This window comes from Podarcis filfolensis (genome assembly GCF_964270895.1).
Source record: "Podarcis filfolensis genome assembly, chromosome: 15".
Lineage (NCBI taxonomy): Eukaryota > Metazoa > Chordata > Lepidosauria > Squamata > Lacertidae > Podarcis > Podarcis filfolensis.
The window spans coordinates 33,035,794-33,055,935 of NC_139618.1; the positions used below are offsets into that span (position 1 = coordinate 33,035,794).

The window sequence follows — 20,142 nt, forward strand, 5'->3', positions numbered from 1 at the left end:
GCAGCAAGAATATTATTGGCACAAAAATGGAAGCAAGAAGAACTACCGACGAAAGAAGAATGGAGGATGAAGTTGATGGACTATGCAGAACTAGAAAGATTAACAGGAAGGATTCGAAACCGGCGGGATCAGAGATTCTTAGAAGACTGGAGTAAATATATGAACTATTTGAAAAGTAATTGTGATGAACAGATTACGCTAGTAGGATTGCAAGAAGTTTTGTAAAGCGGATTATTTGAAATAATGCAAGAAAGACTATGAAGAGAACTATTAGTTAAGGATAATTAAAGGTAATATAGAAATTAAGAAATGCAGAATAAGTGATAAAGAACGGAAAATCATCAGAGGTGTTGACGGAAGTCTAAAAATATTGTATAAGATGAGAAGTTATGTTGTATGACTGTTGGAACTGATAGGTTAAAAATTCAATAAAAATGTATATTAAAAAAGAGAGAAGGAAGGGGAAGAGTTCTTTTCTACTCTCATTTGCTCTTCTGTTTCAGATTGCAGCCTCCAAGGCTACTTTCCCAAATAAATAAATAAAAGACAAAAAACACTTGCCCTTTATCCCCTGCAAGGCAGAAGTGAGTGGCTGGGTTTCTCCTGCTACTGCCGCCGCCTTTCCCCTTCCCAGCTCCGGGATGGCGTTCCAGTTCTCAGCCTTCTGTGGATACTTGGCTTCCACCTCATCCACCCAATCTGTGCTCCACTCCCACGCAGGAAGGAGCTGCGATCCGGGAGGCTTCTGCTCAGCTTCCTCTGAGCTCTCCAAGGAAACATGTGGTTGCAGGAGTCCATGGAGAGGGGGTGCTGAAGGCAAAATATCTGCAAGGGAGAAGAGCAGGCAGGTCACCACCCACTCAAGGGAAGCAGGGATTTCATATAAAGACCAAGCACAGTCACAGAGCAGGTAGGGACCTCCAGGGGTCAGCTAAGGACAACCCCTTTGCTAAAGGATCCCTGGCAGATGGCCTTCCAACCTCTGGTTGGAAACTTCCAGTGAAGGAGAGTCCATCTTCTGATTCATTGCAGCGCTTACAGTGTCTGTCCAGGATGCTCTCACCCAGTCATACCTGGAAATGCCAGTGAAATGCCAGAGGGCCTTCTTGGTAGTGGCGCCCGCCCTGTGGAACGCCCTCCCTTCAGATGTGAAGGAAATAAGCAGCTATCTTATCTTTAAAAGACATCTGAAGGCAGCCCTGTTTAGGGAAGTTTTTAATATTTAATGCTGTATTGTTTTTAACACTCGATTGGAAGCCGCCCAGAGTGGCTGGGGAAACAGCCAGATGGGCGGGGTATAAATAATAAATTATTATTATTATTATTATTATTGTTGTTGTTGTTGTTGTTGTTGTTGTTGTTGTTGTTGAATCTGGGACCACCTACATGCAAAGCAGACGCTCTATCCCTGCCCTATGTCCAGAACCACCTCCAAGGGATCCCGTTGAACTGCAAAAATAATGACATCATTGCAACCAGATTCAGTTGCCCCGTTCCTTAGTATCGCTCAGACAAGTCCACAGCAGTTTGTTGGGAGTGCAGAGAAGGGAAAACACCAGAGCTGTTACAGAAAAGTGTGTGTGTGTGTGTTAATGCTACTGGCAAAAGCAACACCACCACATTTCAGGGTTTTGCATTAATAAAATTGGGAATAACTCTCCGCATTCTCTTGGAATCCCTAATGCAATTTCCAATCCCCTCTTTTGCACCTACAAATATGTGATGAAATGGTGGGCCCATAAATCATTTTATTCCCCCTGACTGTGCCTTTGACAAGGGGGTTTAGGAGCGTTCAAGGGTTTGCAACCTGTGCAAGATTGCTGAATATGTTCCAGTTTAGAAGTTTGCTTTTTTTTCCTTGTAGGGTATGTGTGTTATGATGAATGCAGGTCTAAGCAGGACAAGGGAAATTAAAATGATCCATGGTCTGGCGCATGAGAATCACTTACAGATTTCTTTTTTAAATTAAGCTGTATATAATTTGTATAAACAAATGAGTGATAAAACAAACAGGCTTTTGGGTGGCTCCTAAGATAAAAAAGAAAAGAAAAAAGATGACAAGCAATGGAATCCTATGCATATCTACTAAGAAGTCGATTCTAATTGAGTCATATGGAAATTATTCCCAAGTAAACAAGTATAGGATTCCAGCTTAAGTCAGGGCAAAGGGTGTGATAGAAGTTTACAGAATTATACCTGCTGTAAAGAAAGAGAGAACTTTCTTTCCCTCTCAGATATGAAGCTGTTCAGGGGCATTACAAAGACACAGATACACAAATCTGCATAAAACATGCATATGCTGATTTATATGCATTGCTGCAAATTTTGGCTGAATTTTGCAGGGGTGAAAACAAATTCTGGCTCTTGCTGAAAGGGCTTACTCTGAGCTATGGGCTGCTGATGGGATTATCCAAGTGCTTTGTAGGCAGATGGGGCCCATAATCTATTGCCACGACTTGCTGTGCATGTGCATTTTTACAACAAAAACAAGTCCAACATCCAACATTCACGCACAGACATGCACACACAAACACACACTTATTTTTTCCCTTCTTTGCCCGGCAACTGCACGAACTTACAAGGCCCTGGCTACCACTCAATAGCCAGTGGACAGCAATGCTCACCTGACCTCCCAACAGCTGAGTCATTGCTGCTTATCCAGAAGGAAAGGGGGAGAGAACTGAGAACTGATAAGTCAGTGCGGTGCAAAAGCGCTGTGAGAGCTAATTTAGTGTTTCCACCAGGACATTTGCCCCCATGCTGACCTTCTCCCTCCCAGTAAGCAGCAGGGACTCAGCTGTTGGAAGCTCAGGTGAGCACTACCATCCTACCACGCCAGCTGCTAGTGGACACGCCTCTGTAGCCTATCTTTGGACAGATCTGCACTGAACATTTAAAGCATATTCAGTGCACATTTAAAGCATACAACTTCTCCCAAAGAATCCCAGGAGTTTGTTAAGGGTGCTAGGAATTTGTGAGGGGGGGAAACCACAGTTCCCTGAATTCTTTGGGGGGGGAGCCATGAGCTTTAAATGCACATTGGGTGCGTTTATTTTCAACTTTTTAATTTTGTATTTTTATACTGTTGTGTCATGGGACACGGGTGGCGCTGTGGGTTAAAGCCTCAGTGCCTAGGACTTGCCGATCGAAAGGTCGGCGGTTTGAATCCCCGCAGCGGGGTGCGCTCCCGTCGCTCGGTCCCAGCGCCTGCCAACCTAGCAGTTCGAAAGCACCCCCGGGTGCAAGTAGATAAATAGGGACCGCTTTATAGCGGGAAGGTAAACGGCGTTCCGTGTGCTGCGTTGGCTCGCCAGATGCAGCTTGTCACGCTGGCCACGTGACCCAGAAGTGTCTGCGGACAGTGCTGGCTCCTGGCCTATAGAGTGAGATGAGCGCACAACCCTAGAGTCTGGCAAGACTGGCCCGTACGGGCAGGGGTACCTTTACCTTTACCTTTACTGTTGTGTCACCGTCCTGGGATCTTATGGAGATGGAGGAGTAAGAAACGTTACTGATGATGATCGTGATGATGATGATGATATCACTACCTTAGATACACAATATCCAGCAAGCCTAAATCCACAGAATCTGTGACTGGGGTCTCACTGGCCCCGCACTTTGCAGTGCATTGTAAGCAAAAGTTTTGTTTTTACATTTTAATCACATACAGTGGTACCTGGGTTACAGACGCTTCAGGTTACAGACTCCGCTAACCCAGAAATATTACCTCGGGTTAAGAACTTTGCTTCAGGATGAGAACAGAAATTGCGCGATGGAGGCGCAGCGGCAGCAGGAGGCCGCATTAGCTAAAGTGGTGCTTCAGGTTAAGAACAGTTTCAGGTTAAGAACAGACCTCCAGAACGGATTAAGTTCTTAACCCAAGGTACCACTGTATATATATTTAAAACCTTTTAAAAATGTGGGTTGCGGGTCAACCCCCCAGTCAACCCCCCCTAACAACGCCCCTGCTGCTGCCAGTCTCCCAACTGGCTGGGAATGGATTGTTCTGCAATGCCAAATGCAGAAATCTGGAGGGATGCCCAAAAGGCTTGTCTGGGGTGGAATCTACACACATATTTTTTAAGAAAATACTGTGAAAATTCTTTATTTCAAAACGTTTTGAAAAATCCATTGAATTTTGCATAGCTCACTTTCGCCATCTAGTGCCACATTTGCATATTGCACTTTGCAACACATTTAAAACATTTTAATTGCTGCTGTGTAGCTGAGTCCAAGGTCAAGCACACTAAGCCTTACCAGACCTCACAATGGAGGCCTGCGTGGGGAGGGGGGGCAAAGGCTGGAAGAGTTTCAAAGGCATCAGTTAGGAAGGAGCGAAATCAATCCTCCCTCTGCCTATGAGGGGAAGGGAAATGGGAGCTGCCTCCTGGCCAGTCGCTCAGGGATTTTCAGCATATTTGTGCCCGGAAGCTCTTTCCTCCTCCTGGCTCCCCTGGCCTCCCCTCCTTTTCGCTTGCTCCATCAATCTTGTCATTTACGGCCCTCAAAGTTTGCAATACGGGGAGAAGAACTTGAAACAAAAGCCTCGTTCTAACGGCAAGGGAGAATTACTGCCGCGATAAATCAAACCGCACTTCCCTGGCCGTCTGCCTTATTATGAGGAACAGAGATTGAATGGAAGGGCCCACAACCTGAGCAGGAGATACCGAATAAATCAACGGGGCTGTCGGCTGCACCGGAGAGGCTGGATCACACCCTGTGTGCAACTGAACTCCACTGTCCCAGAGGGTGTCTCAAAGGAGGACAAGGCTCTGCTCACACACACTTGTAGAGTCGGCTGTCAGCTGGCTGGGCAGAGCCAGGGGGAGGAGGCTCCCTAGGTTGGGTAAAGGTAAAGGTAAAGGGACCCCTGACCATTAGGTCCAGTTGTGGCTGACTCTGGGGTTGCGACGCTCATCTCGCATGACTAAGCCGCTTCTGAAGAACCAGAGCAGCGCATGGAAACGCCGTTTACCTTCCCGCCGGAGTGGTACCTATTTATCTACTTGCACTTTGACGTGCTTTCAAACTGCTACGTTGGCAGGAACTTTTCCCCATAATGAGGCACAATTAATATCCTTTTAAAAACAGCAGCAGCAACAAGCATCTCGCATGACTAAGCCGCTTCTGGAGAACCAGAGCAGCGCATGGAAACGCCGTTTACCTTCCCGCCGGAGTGGTACCTATTTATCTACTTGCACTTTGACGTGCTTTCAAACTGCTACGTTGGCAGGAACTTTTCCCCATAATGAGGCACAATTAATATCCTTTTAAAAACAGCAGCAGCAACAAGCATTTGTCCTCCCCCACAGAACCATTTTGCTCTGTGTTTCAATCTGTTTCCCTAAACTACAGCACAAGGCTATGCATATCTACTCAGAAGTAAGTCCCGCTGAGTTCAATGAGATTTACTTGCAGGAAGGTAGGTGTAGGATTGCAGCCTGTGCTGTGTGTTCCCCACACACACACACACCAAAACCACACAATTCTCTTTATGTACAGATAAACAAAGAATCAAATAAAACTGAATACATATAATCAGTAGAACTAATACATAATTATACTCCATAAAACGGATGCTATCCACCAAATATTTTATGGCCTCTAGCCCTCATAGTTTGCTTTAGCTTTATATTCACATCAGAGCAGCTGGAGAAGGAGGAAGCTGAAACATTTTGGTATAAAAAATTAATTTGTTTTCTTAGTCCTTGGACTAAATATATGTTTTTAGTGATTAACTGCATCCTACCAGGATCCAGAGCTAACTTGTCTAAAATGTTACCAAGTGTTAAAAATAGTTTCTCCCTCTGTGTGTGTGTGACTGTGCACACATGCGGGGAGATAGATAGATGATAGATTAGATAGATAGATGATAGATAGATAGATAGATAGATAGATAGATGATAGATAGATGATGATAGATATAGATAGATAGATAGATAGATAGATAGATAGATAGATAGATAGATATAGATAGATGATAGATAGATAGATAGATAGATAGATATAGATAGATAGATGATAGATAGATAGATAGATAGATAGATAGATAGATAGATGATAGATAGATAGATAGATGATAGATAGATAGATGATAGATAGATATAGATAGATAGATAGATAGATAGATGATTGATTGATAGATAGATAGATATAGATAGATATAGATAGATAGATGATAGATAGATTTGAGAGACATTCACACCTATTTCTATCTTGTCATAACCTCACTTTCTGTTTTACAGTGATCCCAGTAATTCCTATCTTACTTATTACTCCAAAATGCAATAAAAATGGACCACTCTTCAATAAAATTTTCTCTTCCCATCTCCCTTAATTATATTTTTTAACAAGCTGCCATTTTGTTAAAATCTGCTCTCCTCTGATTTGATTCCTATATTGCTTATCCGCTTGTGAATTCATTTTTATTTTTATTTTGCTGATGGACTCCACTGGTGCCAGACGCTTTGGGCACCTTTTATGGAAAGGTGGTGCCTTAAAATAACAAGCAAATAAATAAATAAGCAGAAGGGCACCAGTTATTTGCTACAAGGAAGGGAAGCAGAGGTGTGTGGTCAGTGGACTAGGGGGACTAGGCTAGTCTCTTAAATGTTCCCAGTAAATTAGAGTACTAAAATATTAAAGCCTGGCGCCTCCTTCCCAAAGTCTGGGAAGTTTCTGCCAGGCTTAGGGAGGGAAGCACAGCCCCACATCACCCTTGCAAGCCTCTGGCCCTAACTGTTCCCCTGTGAACATTTTCACCAGGAAAGGATGCTGTTACCTGTCAACGCCTTGTCAATGTCCCTCTGGGCCAGCCCAAAGCAGAAGCTGTCCACCGCCACGGCCAGAGCTTGGGCAAAACTGGCGTCAACAAGGAAGGAGCCGTCGGTGGAACTGACCAGGCTGCAGCGGGTGCTGGTGCCGTTGTCCTCCGAGACAGATCCCCACCCGTTGAGCAGGGAGCCCCCCAGCGAGGCGTCGTCCTCACTCAGGCTGGACGAGGGGGTCCAGCAGAAACTGCGGAAGAACTTTGTGGAACGGCAGCCACCTTCCTCCTCCATGTTGGGGTCATCGTCGTCGTCCACGGCACTGTTCTCTAGCAGCTCGGAGGCCAGCGGACCACAGATGTAGCCATAGGTATGAGGTGGGGAGAAGACCCGCGGAGGAGCAGAAACGCCGTCGCTCTGTTGCCTTAGGAGAAAGGCAATAAAAGTAGGCAATTAAAGCCATGTCCAGCAAGGAGAAATGAGCAACATTGGTTCAACAACATCAGTAGATGTGTAGCATTAAATACACATTAGCATTTCTTAAACAGTACAAGAATGAGGACACAAGAGTCCTTTGAAATTCACACTTCTCCAAATTTTACTGTGCAGACCTCCAGTCAAGTAATGTCTATAAAAATGCATACGTTAAAAATACCGTGAGCCTAAAAAGTCACATGTCGGTGAAAATGGCTCCGTGTCTATGGAATGCTCTCTCCAGGGAAGTTTGTCTGCTGCCTTCATTATACACCTTTAGGAGCCAGGCAAAAACATTCCTTTTTAAACCAGGCCGTTGGTTGATCTTACTGACATCCAACACCCTTTTAGAATGTGGCTCTTTTGGGGTTGTTGTTTTTTTTAAAAAAAATGTGTTATTGTTTTTGGTTTGATTTTATATGTTGTGATCTTGTTTGTGAACTGCCCTGAGACCTCCGGGTGTAGGGCAGTGAATATTGAATAAATAAATAATAAATAAAATAATAAAATAAAATAACACAAAAATGCACTTCATTAGGGGAAACATCTTTGCACAAAATGTATATATTAGGCAAAGTTGCAAACAAGCATGCCAAATTACAGAAATGCGCACCCAAAATAGTGGTGCATTTGCATCAGGAAATGCAGAGAACTAAGCTGAAGATTGGAAGACTGGAAGACACAGAAAAGCAAAAGGTGACAGATTTCCCCATCTATGCTAAGAGGGCTGGTGGTCTCTCCCTCCTTGGAGGACTTCAAGCTGAGGTCAGATAGTCATTGGTTGGGGATGCTCTAGCGCTGGACTGCCTGCCTCTTGAGGGAGGTTGGACTGGACCTCTCCACCTCTATGGTTCAAGGATGCTATGAGCCATCTCTGATATAGACTAAAAAAAAAACCCCAAATGCTTTAGGCTCTGGGAAGTGGTGGTCCACTGTGGCCTTAGGTCTCATTTCATGCAGTCTCATTTCAGCAATAGGGTGGTACAGAGAGAAAGAGAGAGGAAAACGGAGAGAGGGAGGGGGAAGCTATACAGTCCTGCAATGCTGCAAACTCTGCCACTTTTGGTTCTGCTTTTGCCCTCCACCACTCGCCATCAGTTGCAGCCCCAAGTGGACATCTCCAATGGCTCAACAGACCCTTCCTAACCCTTTCAGGATGCTCCAACCCCTTCATCATCCCTGGCACGTTTCTATGGGGCATCCCATCCTGCCAGCAGCCTCCCACCCAAGAAATGACCCAGCTGAGGTCTGCTTTGGCAGTGCTGCAATGTTATGTACTGAGTTGAATAGGATCCAAACTGCAGCAGTCTGATTGGTCCTAGAACAATAGGATCCAAAAGGCAGCAGTCTGATTGGTCCTAGAACAATAGGATTCAGAATGCAGCAGTCTGATTGGTCCTAGAACAATGCAGCAGTATGATTGGTTGGCAGGAACCACCCAATCATGCTCCAGATAGAAGTGAATCCACAACCTGATTGGCTTACAGTAGAATTCCGGAATTAGCCAATCATGTGCAGCCCATTGTGTAAATAATGTATATAAAGCAGATACCTTGAGGGGACTTTCATTCATTCCTCCTCACCACTATGAGCTGAATAAAGAGCATGAAATCACTTTGCGACTCTGAGTATATTTCATGCAACATCCAGAATTCTCCAAGTGTTACCCGTGTCCATCTGCCTGCATTATTCGCTTAAGTGCCCTTCCTTTATTTTATCTTTTGCTAAACCCGCACAAAATCCCTGACAGAGGCAAATTGCCCATGCTGGAGCTCTGCCAAGGATCTCTTTGGTATTTGGGATGGAGTGGAATGATGATGCTCATCTTTTAAAGAGCATTCGGGGGGGGGGGCAGCTGAAACTGCCAGAAAAGGAAACCAGCAATCCAGAGGTTTTTATTTAATTAGCAACTTGTTCATGCGACTCTTCATTTCAGGGATACATCGTCCCGGTTAAATTACAAGGTAAATCTCAGCAAAGAACTCTTTAAGAAGGCGAGTGCTATTCCCGGCACGGGCTTGTTTCTGTCAACTCTAACCCAACCACTGGCACATTGCTCAGCTTTTCTGTTCTTCGGTCTATTACATTCCACAGTTGCCCTGTTTACCCTTGCGATGAATTCTTCTGCATTTGGGATGAGCAAATCAGTCGTTTTTTGTTTCTGGCTGGTTCCAATCTGAAGTTCAGTTCTCAACATTTCCACATCAGTTTGTGATTTATTTATTTTTAAATCTTCATGAAAATTCATCAGCAATTTTGCCTCATATACACATTTTTGCAAAGCAGTCCCACCACCACCACAACATAGAATACATTTCTATGGCTAGCTTGTTCTGGTCCATGCATTTCTGTACACATTACCTGTGAATTAAGTTATTTCCATTACCTGTGAATTAAGTTACTGGCCTCGGCCCAGTATAGCTGAAGCAGCGTCTCCACCCCCATCATTCAGCCCAGGCACTGAGGTCCAGCTCTGAGGGCCTTCTGGTGGTTCCCTCACTGCGAGAAGTAAGGTCACAGGGAACCAGGCAGAGGGCCTTCTCAGTGGTGGTGCCTGCCCTGTGGAACGCCCTCCCATCAGATGTCAAGGAAATAAACAACTATCTGACTTTTAGAATACATCTGAAGGCAGCCCTGTTTAGGGAAGTTTTTAATGTTTGATGTTTTATCATGTTTTTAATATTCTGTTGGGAGCTGCCCAGAATGGCTGGGGAAGCCTGGCCAGATGGGTGGGGTATAAATTATTATTATTATTATTATTATTATTATTATTATTATTATTATTATCTTTAAATGTGAACTGAATGCCCATTCCTATATGACACACACACCAAGCCCCAGCAGGGCACTTAGATAATTTTAGATTCTGCACTTAAATAATCTTATTGGGAGGGGAGGGTTCTTTAGGTGGGGGAACCTCCTCCTCACAGGCTTATTGGTGTGGTGTAGTGGTTAAGAGCAGTGGACTCGTAATCTGGTGAACCAGGTTCACGTCCCCGCTCCTCCACATGCAGCTGCTGGGTGACCTTGGGCTAGTCACACTTCTCTGAAGTCTCTCAGCCTCACTCACATCACAGAGTGTTTGTTGTGAGAAGGAAGGGAAAGGAGAATGTTAGTCACTTTGAGACTCTTTCGGGTAGTGATAAAGCGGGATATCAAATCCAAACTCCTCCTCCTCCTCCTCCTCCTCCTCCCCTAGTTGTTGTTCTTCTTCTTCTTCTTCTTCTTCTTCTTCTTCTTCTTCTTCTTCTTCTTCTTCTTCTTCTTCTTCTTTTTCTTGAAGCCCACAAGCACACCTCCTGTGGCCTGCAAGACCATTTTGGCCTTTACGGTTTGGGTGGTCATGTGAACAACTTTGCTCACTTCAAAACGTGGAAAGCCAGTCTTGGCTGCTGTTAAAGGACTGCCCTGCTCATTCCACTGAGTGGAGCCCTGGACGTCTGCCCCAAAGTCCTGCCCTGAAGGCACAACTGCACAGCCCTGAAAGCTGCCAACCGTCAGCTCTACTAATGCCTTTCAGAAAATCCCAGCTGAAAGTGGATTTGTCAGCTGTTGATGGAGGGTTTTATTGCCAGCTTGCCGGTGGATCCTGGTGACATTCCAGGGGAGCATTCATGTGGCTACGGTGCTCAACCCTTTAGATATGGCTTGTATAAAGATGTATGTGTGTGTAACTGCAGGTTTCTTGTCCCTCCATAACCACCGTGCCATTCCGAGCCTTTCCCAAGGGGCTGGAAAACATTTTGCAGTCAGCCCTGAATGCAACTGACTTAGCATCAAAAGCTGTGGTCAGGCCACATCCTGCCCTAAGGCCCAGAGTCCTCGGAGACAGCAGCCTAGCATGAAAAGGAGGGAGAGGCAAATTGCTCTGTGAAACCCACCACATATTCAGGCATGCTGGGTTGGGGCTCCTCTTCAGAATGAAGGGGATCAGCAGGATAGGGCAGAGGGAACCAAAGGCAGCTGATCCTGCCTACACCAGTTCTTGGAGCCCTGAAATGAACTGCACAAAAAGCCCCTCAAGATTGGGGAGTTATCACGCAGAGAGCCTAGCTGCAAGTTAGCAATTGTATTGAAGATTTCCCTGCTCAAAATGAGTACAGTGGTACCTCAGTTTAAGAACTTAATTCATTCCGGAGTTCCGTTCTTAACCTGAAACTGTTCTTAACCTGAGGTACCACTTTAGCTAATGGGGCCTCCTGCTGCCACCACGCCACCGCCACACAATTTCTGTTCTCATTCTGAAGCAAAGTTCTTAACCTGAGGTACTATTTATGGGTTAGCGGAGTCTGTAACCTGAAGCATCTGTAACCTGAGGTACCACTGTATCAGGTGCTGCATTAGAGTTGACGGGGGAGTGTCTCATTGGCAACAATGGGAGATTATTTCTGAATGCTAATTTCCACGGCAAGGGTTTTTTTTTACCAAGATGTCAGCCCGGGAGGTCTACCAGCCTTGAGCTAGTAGCTGTGCTGATTCCCACACATCCCAGTTTTAAAAAAACATGAATCATGAGGAGAACGGAATGTCTCCATTTCTCTTTCCCCCTTCCACCCACTGTTTTCCTTCCTTCCTTAGGGTTCCCACATTATCGCAATAAAACAGTGCAGACCCTTCTTTCCTTCCCTGCCCTCTCCCCTGGCTCCCCTCCCTCTGTTCTCATTCCCTGTTTGTTGTTGTCGCTGCTGCATTTTCATTTCTGATGTTCAGTCGTGAGCATGTTCTGGAGTGCCCAGGCTCACAGGCTCAGATAAGGGATAAATGAGTGTCAATGTGTTGCTTGGCTCTGAGATTAACAACTGTTAGGGTGCAGAGGTTTCCGTCTCTGCATTGTGCCTCCCACCTCTTCCAGTTGTGGTGTTATCCAACCAAGCAGAAATACCCAGGAAGGGGCAGAGCAGAACTAGGAAAAGGGGTGTGTGGCCAGTCATGGGGGGGGGCGTCCCGTGGGTCAGATCCAGAGGTCTGGAAAGCCTCATTTGGGCTTCAGACCTGAGTTTCTCCGCTATAGTTCAACAGCAAAAAATATGCTGTGCACATACATGATCTCAGGTTCAATGTCCTACTTGAGAGACTCAGACAGCAGACTGACCAAGACTCTGGACATGTGCTCCCAGTTAGAGGAGCCAGGCAATGGAGAAGGGGCCAAAGATTTGACCACGTATAAGGCAACTTCTTAGGGATGTGGGTGGCACTGTGGTCTAAACCACTGAGCCTAGGGCTTGTTCGAATCCTCATGTTCGAATCCTCATGACGGGGTGAGCTCCCGTTGCTCGGTCCCTGCTCCTGCCAACCTAGCAGTTAGAAAGCATGTCAAAGTGCAAGTAGATAAATAGGTACCACTCCAGCGGGAAGGTAAACGGCATTTCCGTGCGCTGCTCTGGTTCGCTAGAAGCGGCTTAGTCATGCTGGCCACATGACCCGGAAGCTGTACGCCGGCTCCCTCAGTGATTAAAGCGAGATGAGCGCCACAACCCCAGAGTCGGTCACAACTGGACCTAATGGTCAGGGGTCCCTTTACTTTTACCTTTAAGGCAACTTCTTAGGGATGTGGGTGGCGCTGTGGTCTAAACCATTGAGCCTAGGGCTTGCCGATCGGAAGGTCAGCAGTTCAAATCTCCAACGGGTGAGCTCCCGTTGCTCAGTCCCAGCTCCTGCCAACCTAGCAGTTTGAAAGCACGTCAAAGTGCAAGTAAATAGGTACCAGTCTGGTGGGAAGGTAAACAGCGTTTCCATGCGCTGCTCTGGTTTGCCAGAAGTTGCTTAGTCATGCTGGCTCCCTCGGCCAATAAAACAAGATGAGCGCTGCAACCCCAGAGTCGTCCGTGACTGGACTTAACTGTCAGGGATCCTTTACCTTTAAGGCAACCTCTTACACTTTGCACTACAACAACACTAGACTCTCAGTCATACCAGGGAAGCAGAGTGTATACCCAATTCCCCGCCTCTGAAGAGGAGATGTGGCTTGGAGCAGGGAGGCCAGGCAGCTGGCAAGCCAGACCGGCTGAGGCTTGTTAAACATGTCTTAAGCTGGCAGGCAGTTGTCCCGCCTAGGCTCCAAATGGAGCTGTAATTATCTGAGTGGGATCAATGAGCTTCCCGTAAAATCAGCAACTCCATGTCCCAGCCCCAATTACAAAAGTGTAAGGAGTCGGTCTTGCGGGGAGAGCCGTCCCCAAACTGCAGAGGCAGCAGTTACAGCGCATTAGCTAATTGCAGCCAGCGAGGCTTCGGCTGGCAGAAGGATGGAGATGGAGGCTTCCTGTTAAGTGCAGTTCCCACAAGACCAGGGTGGGGAAAGGGGCCGCATGCCCAGGAGGTCCTTCAACCCACCCTGGGGCAAGGGGGAGAGCAGAGCCAGCTTGGGCTGCGTGACACAGACCTTCAAACCAAAGGCATCAAAGCAAATCAGGGAGTGCGAGTGGCTTGTGCATCCATCATATCTGGATGTTGTGCCAAGCAGTGCAATGGGGTAGTAACCCTGCACAGGGCCAGCCCACCTCTGTAGAACTTGGGGAGAGAATTTCTTAGGGGGCTGTACCAAGTGCAGGAACCAGTGTGGGCAGGCAAAGGTAGTTCCTGTGAATGCTGAATATTCAGGTATTTGGTTAAATTGCAAACTTCAGTTATTTGGTTTGTCTTATACTGGAACTATTGATTTGCTGTTATTTCCTGGATCTGTTTTTTAGGTGTTTTTTTTAAAGGATTTTGTATTTTTGTCTACTCCCTTGTAACCTTATTGCTTTTTTCCATTGTTGCCCACTCTGGGATAAAAAATACTCAATGAAGAGTGAGTTAAAAAACCCGTATTTTTCGCTCTATAAGATGCACCAGACCATAAGACGCACCTAGTTTTTGGAGGAGGAAAACAAACAAAATATTCTGAATCTCAGAAGCCAGAACAGCAAGAGGGATCGCTGTGCAGCGATCCCTCTTGCTGTTCTGGCTTCTGGGATAGCTGCGCAGCCTGCATTCGCTCCTTAAGACGCACACACATTTCCCCTTACTTTTTAGGAGGGAAAAAGTGAGTCTTATAGAGCAAAAAATATGGTATTTTATATGAATAACAATAAATAAAAATATAGTTTTGTGGTTTTGGTCTCCCATCATCAAAGGATGGGTGAAATAGGCAATGAATTTTGTCCTAAGAAAGCATTTATCTGCCCAAGTCATTTATGGCAAAGTACTTTAAGGCTCTGCCATGAATTGGATATTCAAATTACTCCCCCACCTCCTCCAGATACTGTTCCAAAGAGGAACTTGTGCACATCCCATGCAGAGAGATGCAGAAGTCTCTTCCATGTCAGAAGAACATCCATGCATTGTGGAACTGAGATTTTCTCCTTTGCAGAAAAGCACATGTAGCATACATGAACCACCTTTACATGTTTTCAGGGAATGTGCGGGGGGGGGGCCACCTCCCTGGGGCTATTAGGCTTGGCTGGAAGACAAAACAGAAACCAACACAGAAGCTGGTTGAAACAAATCAGGACACAGGGCTTAGACAGCATATTTGTGCAATAATCCAAGCACTGTGGTTTGAATTGGGGTTTCAGAGACACTGTGCTTTCTTTGAAGGGAGGAGGAGAGAGGAAGAGAAAGAAGAAAAGCAGCAAACCCACCCCTGAACTTTTCTTCCAATTTTACTGTTCTTCTAAAATCATCCCCCTCGTTTCAGGTTTCACTTTTGCCCTCCTTGCCACTCTAAAAATTCAGGATTTCAAATTTTGGGGCCCTAGAGCGGTTCTCAGACTTTTTTCTCTGGGCCACCCTTCCAGAATAAAAGTGTGCTCATGCCACACCAATTCTTTTTTATATAAGAAATACACTGGAAAACAAAAATAAACAACTGCTAGCAATGCTTGATTTATAACATAGAACAGAAGTACTTTATAATCTGATCATGGGACCTCAAGAAAGTATAAAGCAACGCAGCTACATAAGAACACAAATCATTCCCTTACCCTTGATGTTCTTGCTCTCGTTTTGAAAAGGTATCTATTCTGCAATATATACTGAAATGTTCCTTTGAATTTCCTTGAGCCTTCCCATCACAATTGCCATCCTCTCCCACCACAACAATGTTGCGTGCCACACACTTTGAGAACCATTGCCCTGGAGAGATCACTGGAGACTTAAGGTGTCTGTATAATTTTTGCCTTGCCTTGCTTAATTTTTGCCTTGCTTATATATGCAAACAAATTGTAAGTGGAGACAAACAGCAGGCACTGCTACAAGGCAGAAGATACCCAAGCAAGCAACTGGACCAGCTCCTCAAGATTGCACCCCTCATTTCAGCTGCCTCTGGGTAACACTCTCATCTCTTTCTCTTTCACATTTCAACTGCAAAACTGCGAACTGCAGCTTCTTACATACATAACACAGCCACCCTCTTCTCTTAGCTGCAGGTGTGTCACCTTCTCTGAGCTCTGCTGGGTGTCTCATTCAAAAACAGAGCTATCCCAAACTATCAGGGACCATCTCCGAACCATTAGCTCCCATTCTGGTCTATTAGCGCTGGTTAATCCATGTAACCAACAATAGCCAAAGTCACCACTGCACCATCATTGCCATCATCCTTGTGCTCTGTTTGCGTCCTTCCCAAAGACTTCTGGCTGAGCACTGTGCGAGACAAACTGCTGAATTAGACTGACTTTTGCTCTGATCCAGAACAGAAAAACTGGCTTAATTGGACATTAGAGCAGGCAAGTTATGCATCCCGAAATCTGATTATGGACATACTATTTCAAAGTGGAGCAGAGAGGTCAACTCTTTAACAGCTCAAACAGCTAATGTAAGTAAAAGAATAAGCCTTTCAAAGCTATTAGCACACAGAGGACCAACAAACAAGAACTATTAACCTTAAAATTGCACCACTAGGCAATAACATATAGCAATAATGCAGCTCTCCTTCTGTTTCCAGTGTTCAGACTCTGAGGGCCATTACTTGGTGCTCAGTTTAGCTTCTTGAAAACCACAAGATAATGCGCAAGATTGTAATCTGAAACAATGTTCCTCATAACATGCTTACCATGTTCTCGCCATTCCCTCTCTTTCCAATGTTCAGGGTGTGAGTGCCGTTGCTTCAGTAGCCAAAATGGCAGCACCCACACATGGGAGAAAGGGGTCAGTACTCAGAGGAGTCACGAGGTTTGCAGAAGTACAAAAAGTATTTTGAAGAGGACGCTCTTGGGTGGGGTCTCTTGAAAACAACCCAATGAGGAGGCCACTGAACACTAACAGGATATTGGAGCAGGAGATGGAAAACCAAATGGAAAAATGGAGTGGAGTCTCTTGCAACATGGCTATACTGTAGTTCTTTCTAAGAATCCACAGTGCTTCCTGGAGATCAACTCCATCATGTTCACAATAGCTTGGCAGAGTAGCCCGAAGGAAGGGACCGCGAATTAAGAGACAATGACTTACCAAAGGTCAGTGGATTCATCATGCCTGTGGGGGGGGATTGACACCTTAGTCAATACATTACATTACACTGCATTGGTCAGGGACAATGAGGTCAAGGGAAGGAGCCAACGCGTGCTGTCATCAACTGGCAGACTTGGAAATAAATCCCACCGAAAGCAAGCTTTTGAGTATGCTGTTAATTTACCTCTTTGGGGTATTCAGAGGGATGCTTGTGTCTCTTGCAACAGCTAATGTCAGGGTAGGTGGAGAGAGGAGAGAACGACTGACTAGGAGCAGAGCCACCATCTACATTGTCCTTAAGATGCTACATTGTGTGGACTGCGTTGCTCTTACCTTTGATGCTCTGCATCCTCACTGAGCTCTAGGTATTCGGCCACCTCCTCAGGGGTCAGAACCGTCTCCCCATCATCATTGAGAGATACAGAGATCGAAGCTGCAGAAAGACGGCTGTAGGGCAGTGTGGGGAAGGTATGGCTTTCTCCCAGGGACTCGCTGGTTGCCGGCAGGGAATCTTTGTCTTGTTGCTGAAGGACCAAGTCCGTGGGAGGATCCAGGTAGCAAGTGCAGGTACACCTGTTCAAGCACAGAAATAATAGCAGGTGTGCTATGAGTGTCTCCAACCAAAAACCTTTCCTATCTCTTGATTTTAGCCTGGTATAAAAGCTATGGAAAATATCAGAAAACAGCCATCCCTTGGCTGCATTCCCATAATGCCCCAGATGCAGGCTTTGGTGCAAATATATGATTATCTGAAGCTATACAATAGTTCATCTTCATCATTGGTCTGACTACAATATAGGCACACTCGGAGGCAAGAGGCTGGAGAAAAAGGTTATTCGGTTGTGCTGCTTAGAGGAATGGTTCCTGGTTGACCTGCTAAAAAAACAGAAGTGTCATCTCTATCCTCCATTCCTGATCCTATTCTAAATCAAGCAGGAGATCACCCTTTCCTGCCCATCACAACAGGGACATGTGGAGGGACAGGGTTGAAACAACCTTTTGCAGGTGGATTCAAATTTCTTCTAGCTCTGGTGTCATAAATCTGGTGTTGCACCAAAGGGATATTTGGGACCAGGGACCAGGAGAGAATGGCAAGACTATGTACAGGCAGCATGTTCTGAAACCTGAGAAGTTCAGAAAAGATCTGTGAGTTATTTCCCAGGGGAAATCATTGTTTCTCTGGGTTCTTTCCGATCTGCCCTATCCCATAACCCCAACTTTTACCACTTTATTTGGGCAGAGGTTCTAGACCTGCCTATCTTCAGCAAGGTCACTGCATCATATGCCCTCTTCAGACTATGCTCCCATACAAAATATGCTGGGTTTGCATGACAATGCCCACACCAGGAACTAGAAGCAAAATCTTAAATGGCCAGTCAATGTGCCACAATGACATCTCCCTTAGAGCAGATGGCTTCTCAAATACAGACATGCCTGGCAAAACCAATGGGTTGGGGGAACATCAGGGGTGGGGAACCTCTGGCCCAGGAGTACAATTCAGCCAAGCAACTATGACATCAGGTGTCAGGAGCTGGAATCAGGCATAGGTCAGCAATAAAACAGTAAAGTATCTGATGTCTGTAAAGTTAACTCTTTATTCAAAGAAACAAAAATAGCTCAGATCTAGAGGTCACAGCAACCCTTCCCAGTAGGTCTTGCCCAATGAGTCAGCTGCAAGGACTGAAGGTCCCCATCTTCCCACTAATCTCTAAGGCTCCTCCCCAGGTTCCTTCCCCAGCAGCCTAAAGCCCTGTTGTCTCTCATTGCTCCACTCTCTTCATTCCTCTCTGTGTTGTAGAAGACCAAGGAGGAGGGAAGCTGGTTTCAGCAGGAGCAAGGGACTCCCTGGCTTCTTCAGCAGCCTGTCTTACCTCTGTCTCCTGGCCCCGCTCCTCTCCTGTCTCTGATTCTGGACTGCTCTCTGCCACAGCCTCTTCCTGCTCACTGAACCCTGTTGCTTCTTCAGTGTCTGATACCTCCTTCCAGTCTGCTCCCTCTTTTCCCTCTGACCATGCACTGTCATCCCACTACCAATCCCCTGGTTCTGAGCCTTCTTCCCCTGGGGGTTCGCTTGGGCACCCCAGCTGGTGCCTCCCACCACTTCTCTACATCCAGCCGGTCCATGAGATCAGATGTGGGGCAGGTAAAGGTCTGGATCCATCAAAGGTGGAGTTGCAGGCACTGCTGCCCCGTACAGAGGATTCGGCTGATCATTGGGTCTTGCCAAGTCCCTTGCAAAGAGCTCCAGATGATAGTCGGGTCTCATGGAACATGTTGCAAGGGGCTTTGCAGGGCCCAGCGACCAGCTGACTGCCAGACTGCCAGGTGTTGTAAAGCTCTTTGCAAAGCATTCTGCAAGGCACTTGACATCATTGTGATGTCAGACAACTGGTAGATGGGCAGCTTGACCCCTGAGGTGTGTAGAGGATAACTATTTGACCCACCAGTCAGATCCAGGTCCTACGCCTGGGCAACACTGACGGAAGCCCAAAACGTTTGCAGGTAAGTGCTGCCCACCTCTGCCCACATCCCAGTACAGCAGTCTAGATTATGGCTGTTTGCAGTTTGCCCAGCACGCAAAAGCAGGCTATGACTGGGGAGCTCACTCCTCCTTGGCACAGCGCCAGGTTTCTAAGTGACTATCCGGGTCGTGTCCATCTCTCACACCTCTGCCAGGATGTTGGAGTGGTTTCAATAAATGAACCGAGCCCATTTCCGTGCAGAGCGCTCCTCCATCACTTACAGAACAATTCCTCAGCCCCGCTCCTACACCACCCCCGCTTCTGCTCAGCTAGTGACAGCACTCACGTCTTGCATGTAAATGGATGGAGTCTGCCACCTGCCACCTGCGTTTTGGATCCACTTTCTCCTACTTTGACAAGGTGTGAGACAGGAGGAGGCAGTGAAAAGGGGGAGGGAGGAGGAAATTGCTCAGCCTCTGTATGATGTTCCGAGCTACCACTTGCAAAAGGGTGAACTTGCACACATCTGTATGCCTCTACCACAAATAGGGATGCTGGGAGCATGAAGAATCTGTTGTTTCCCCCCAGTTTCTCTTGGATTCTCCTTTTTCCAATATCAAATTCAGTTTTTCACATTTTTTACATCAGTTTGCAATTTTATTTTATTTTAAAAAGTCCTCGCGAAAATTCATCAGCATTTTGACATTGAGGGGGCTGAAGACACCTCAGCCCTATAGAGTTGGCACCTATAGATTGGCCACTGTGGGAATAGGATGCTGGACTAGATGGGCCTTTGGACTGATCAAGCAAACCTGGCTGATACGTTGTGAGACATAGTTTATTTAAACATATATACAGCTTGAGCAACATGTACTGTTTTCCCATCTTATATTTAGGTTAACAGCACCAGAGGGTTCCTGCAGAAGCAACTCAGCTGTATCTATGTCTCTGCCATTCCTCACAACACTACTGGTTTTCTCCCTTTGATTTCAGCTTCTACACACATCTGGTTC

General features: G+C 46.0%; 1 protein-coding gene across 10 annotated transcripts in view; it reads right to left on the minus strand.

Moving 5' to 3' along the window:
• The window catches only part of ROBO4 (roundabout guidance receptor 4), a 104,713-nt gene that overhangs the window by 7,736 nt on the left and 76,835 nt on the right, over positions 1-20,142 (minus strand). For 8 of the 10 annotated variants that reach the window (XM_083588356.1, XM_083588355.1, XM_083588353.1 and 5 more), the window contains exons 17-19: positions 17,001-17,240; positions 6,782-7,191; positions 562-825 (exon numbers count right to left, since the gene is read on the minus strand). In XM_083588356.1, coding sequence (XP_083444482.1) covers positions 562-825; positions 6,782-7,191; positions 17,001-17,240 — 914 coding nt within the window. The remainder of the gene's footprint in view (positions 1-561; positions 826-6,781; positions 7,192-17,000; positions 17,241-20,142) is intronic. The other 2 variants (XM_083588362.1, XM_083588354.1) reach the window with 1 other exon arrangement.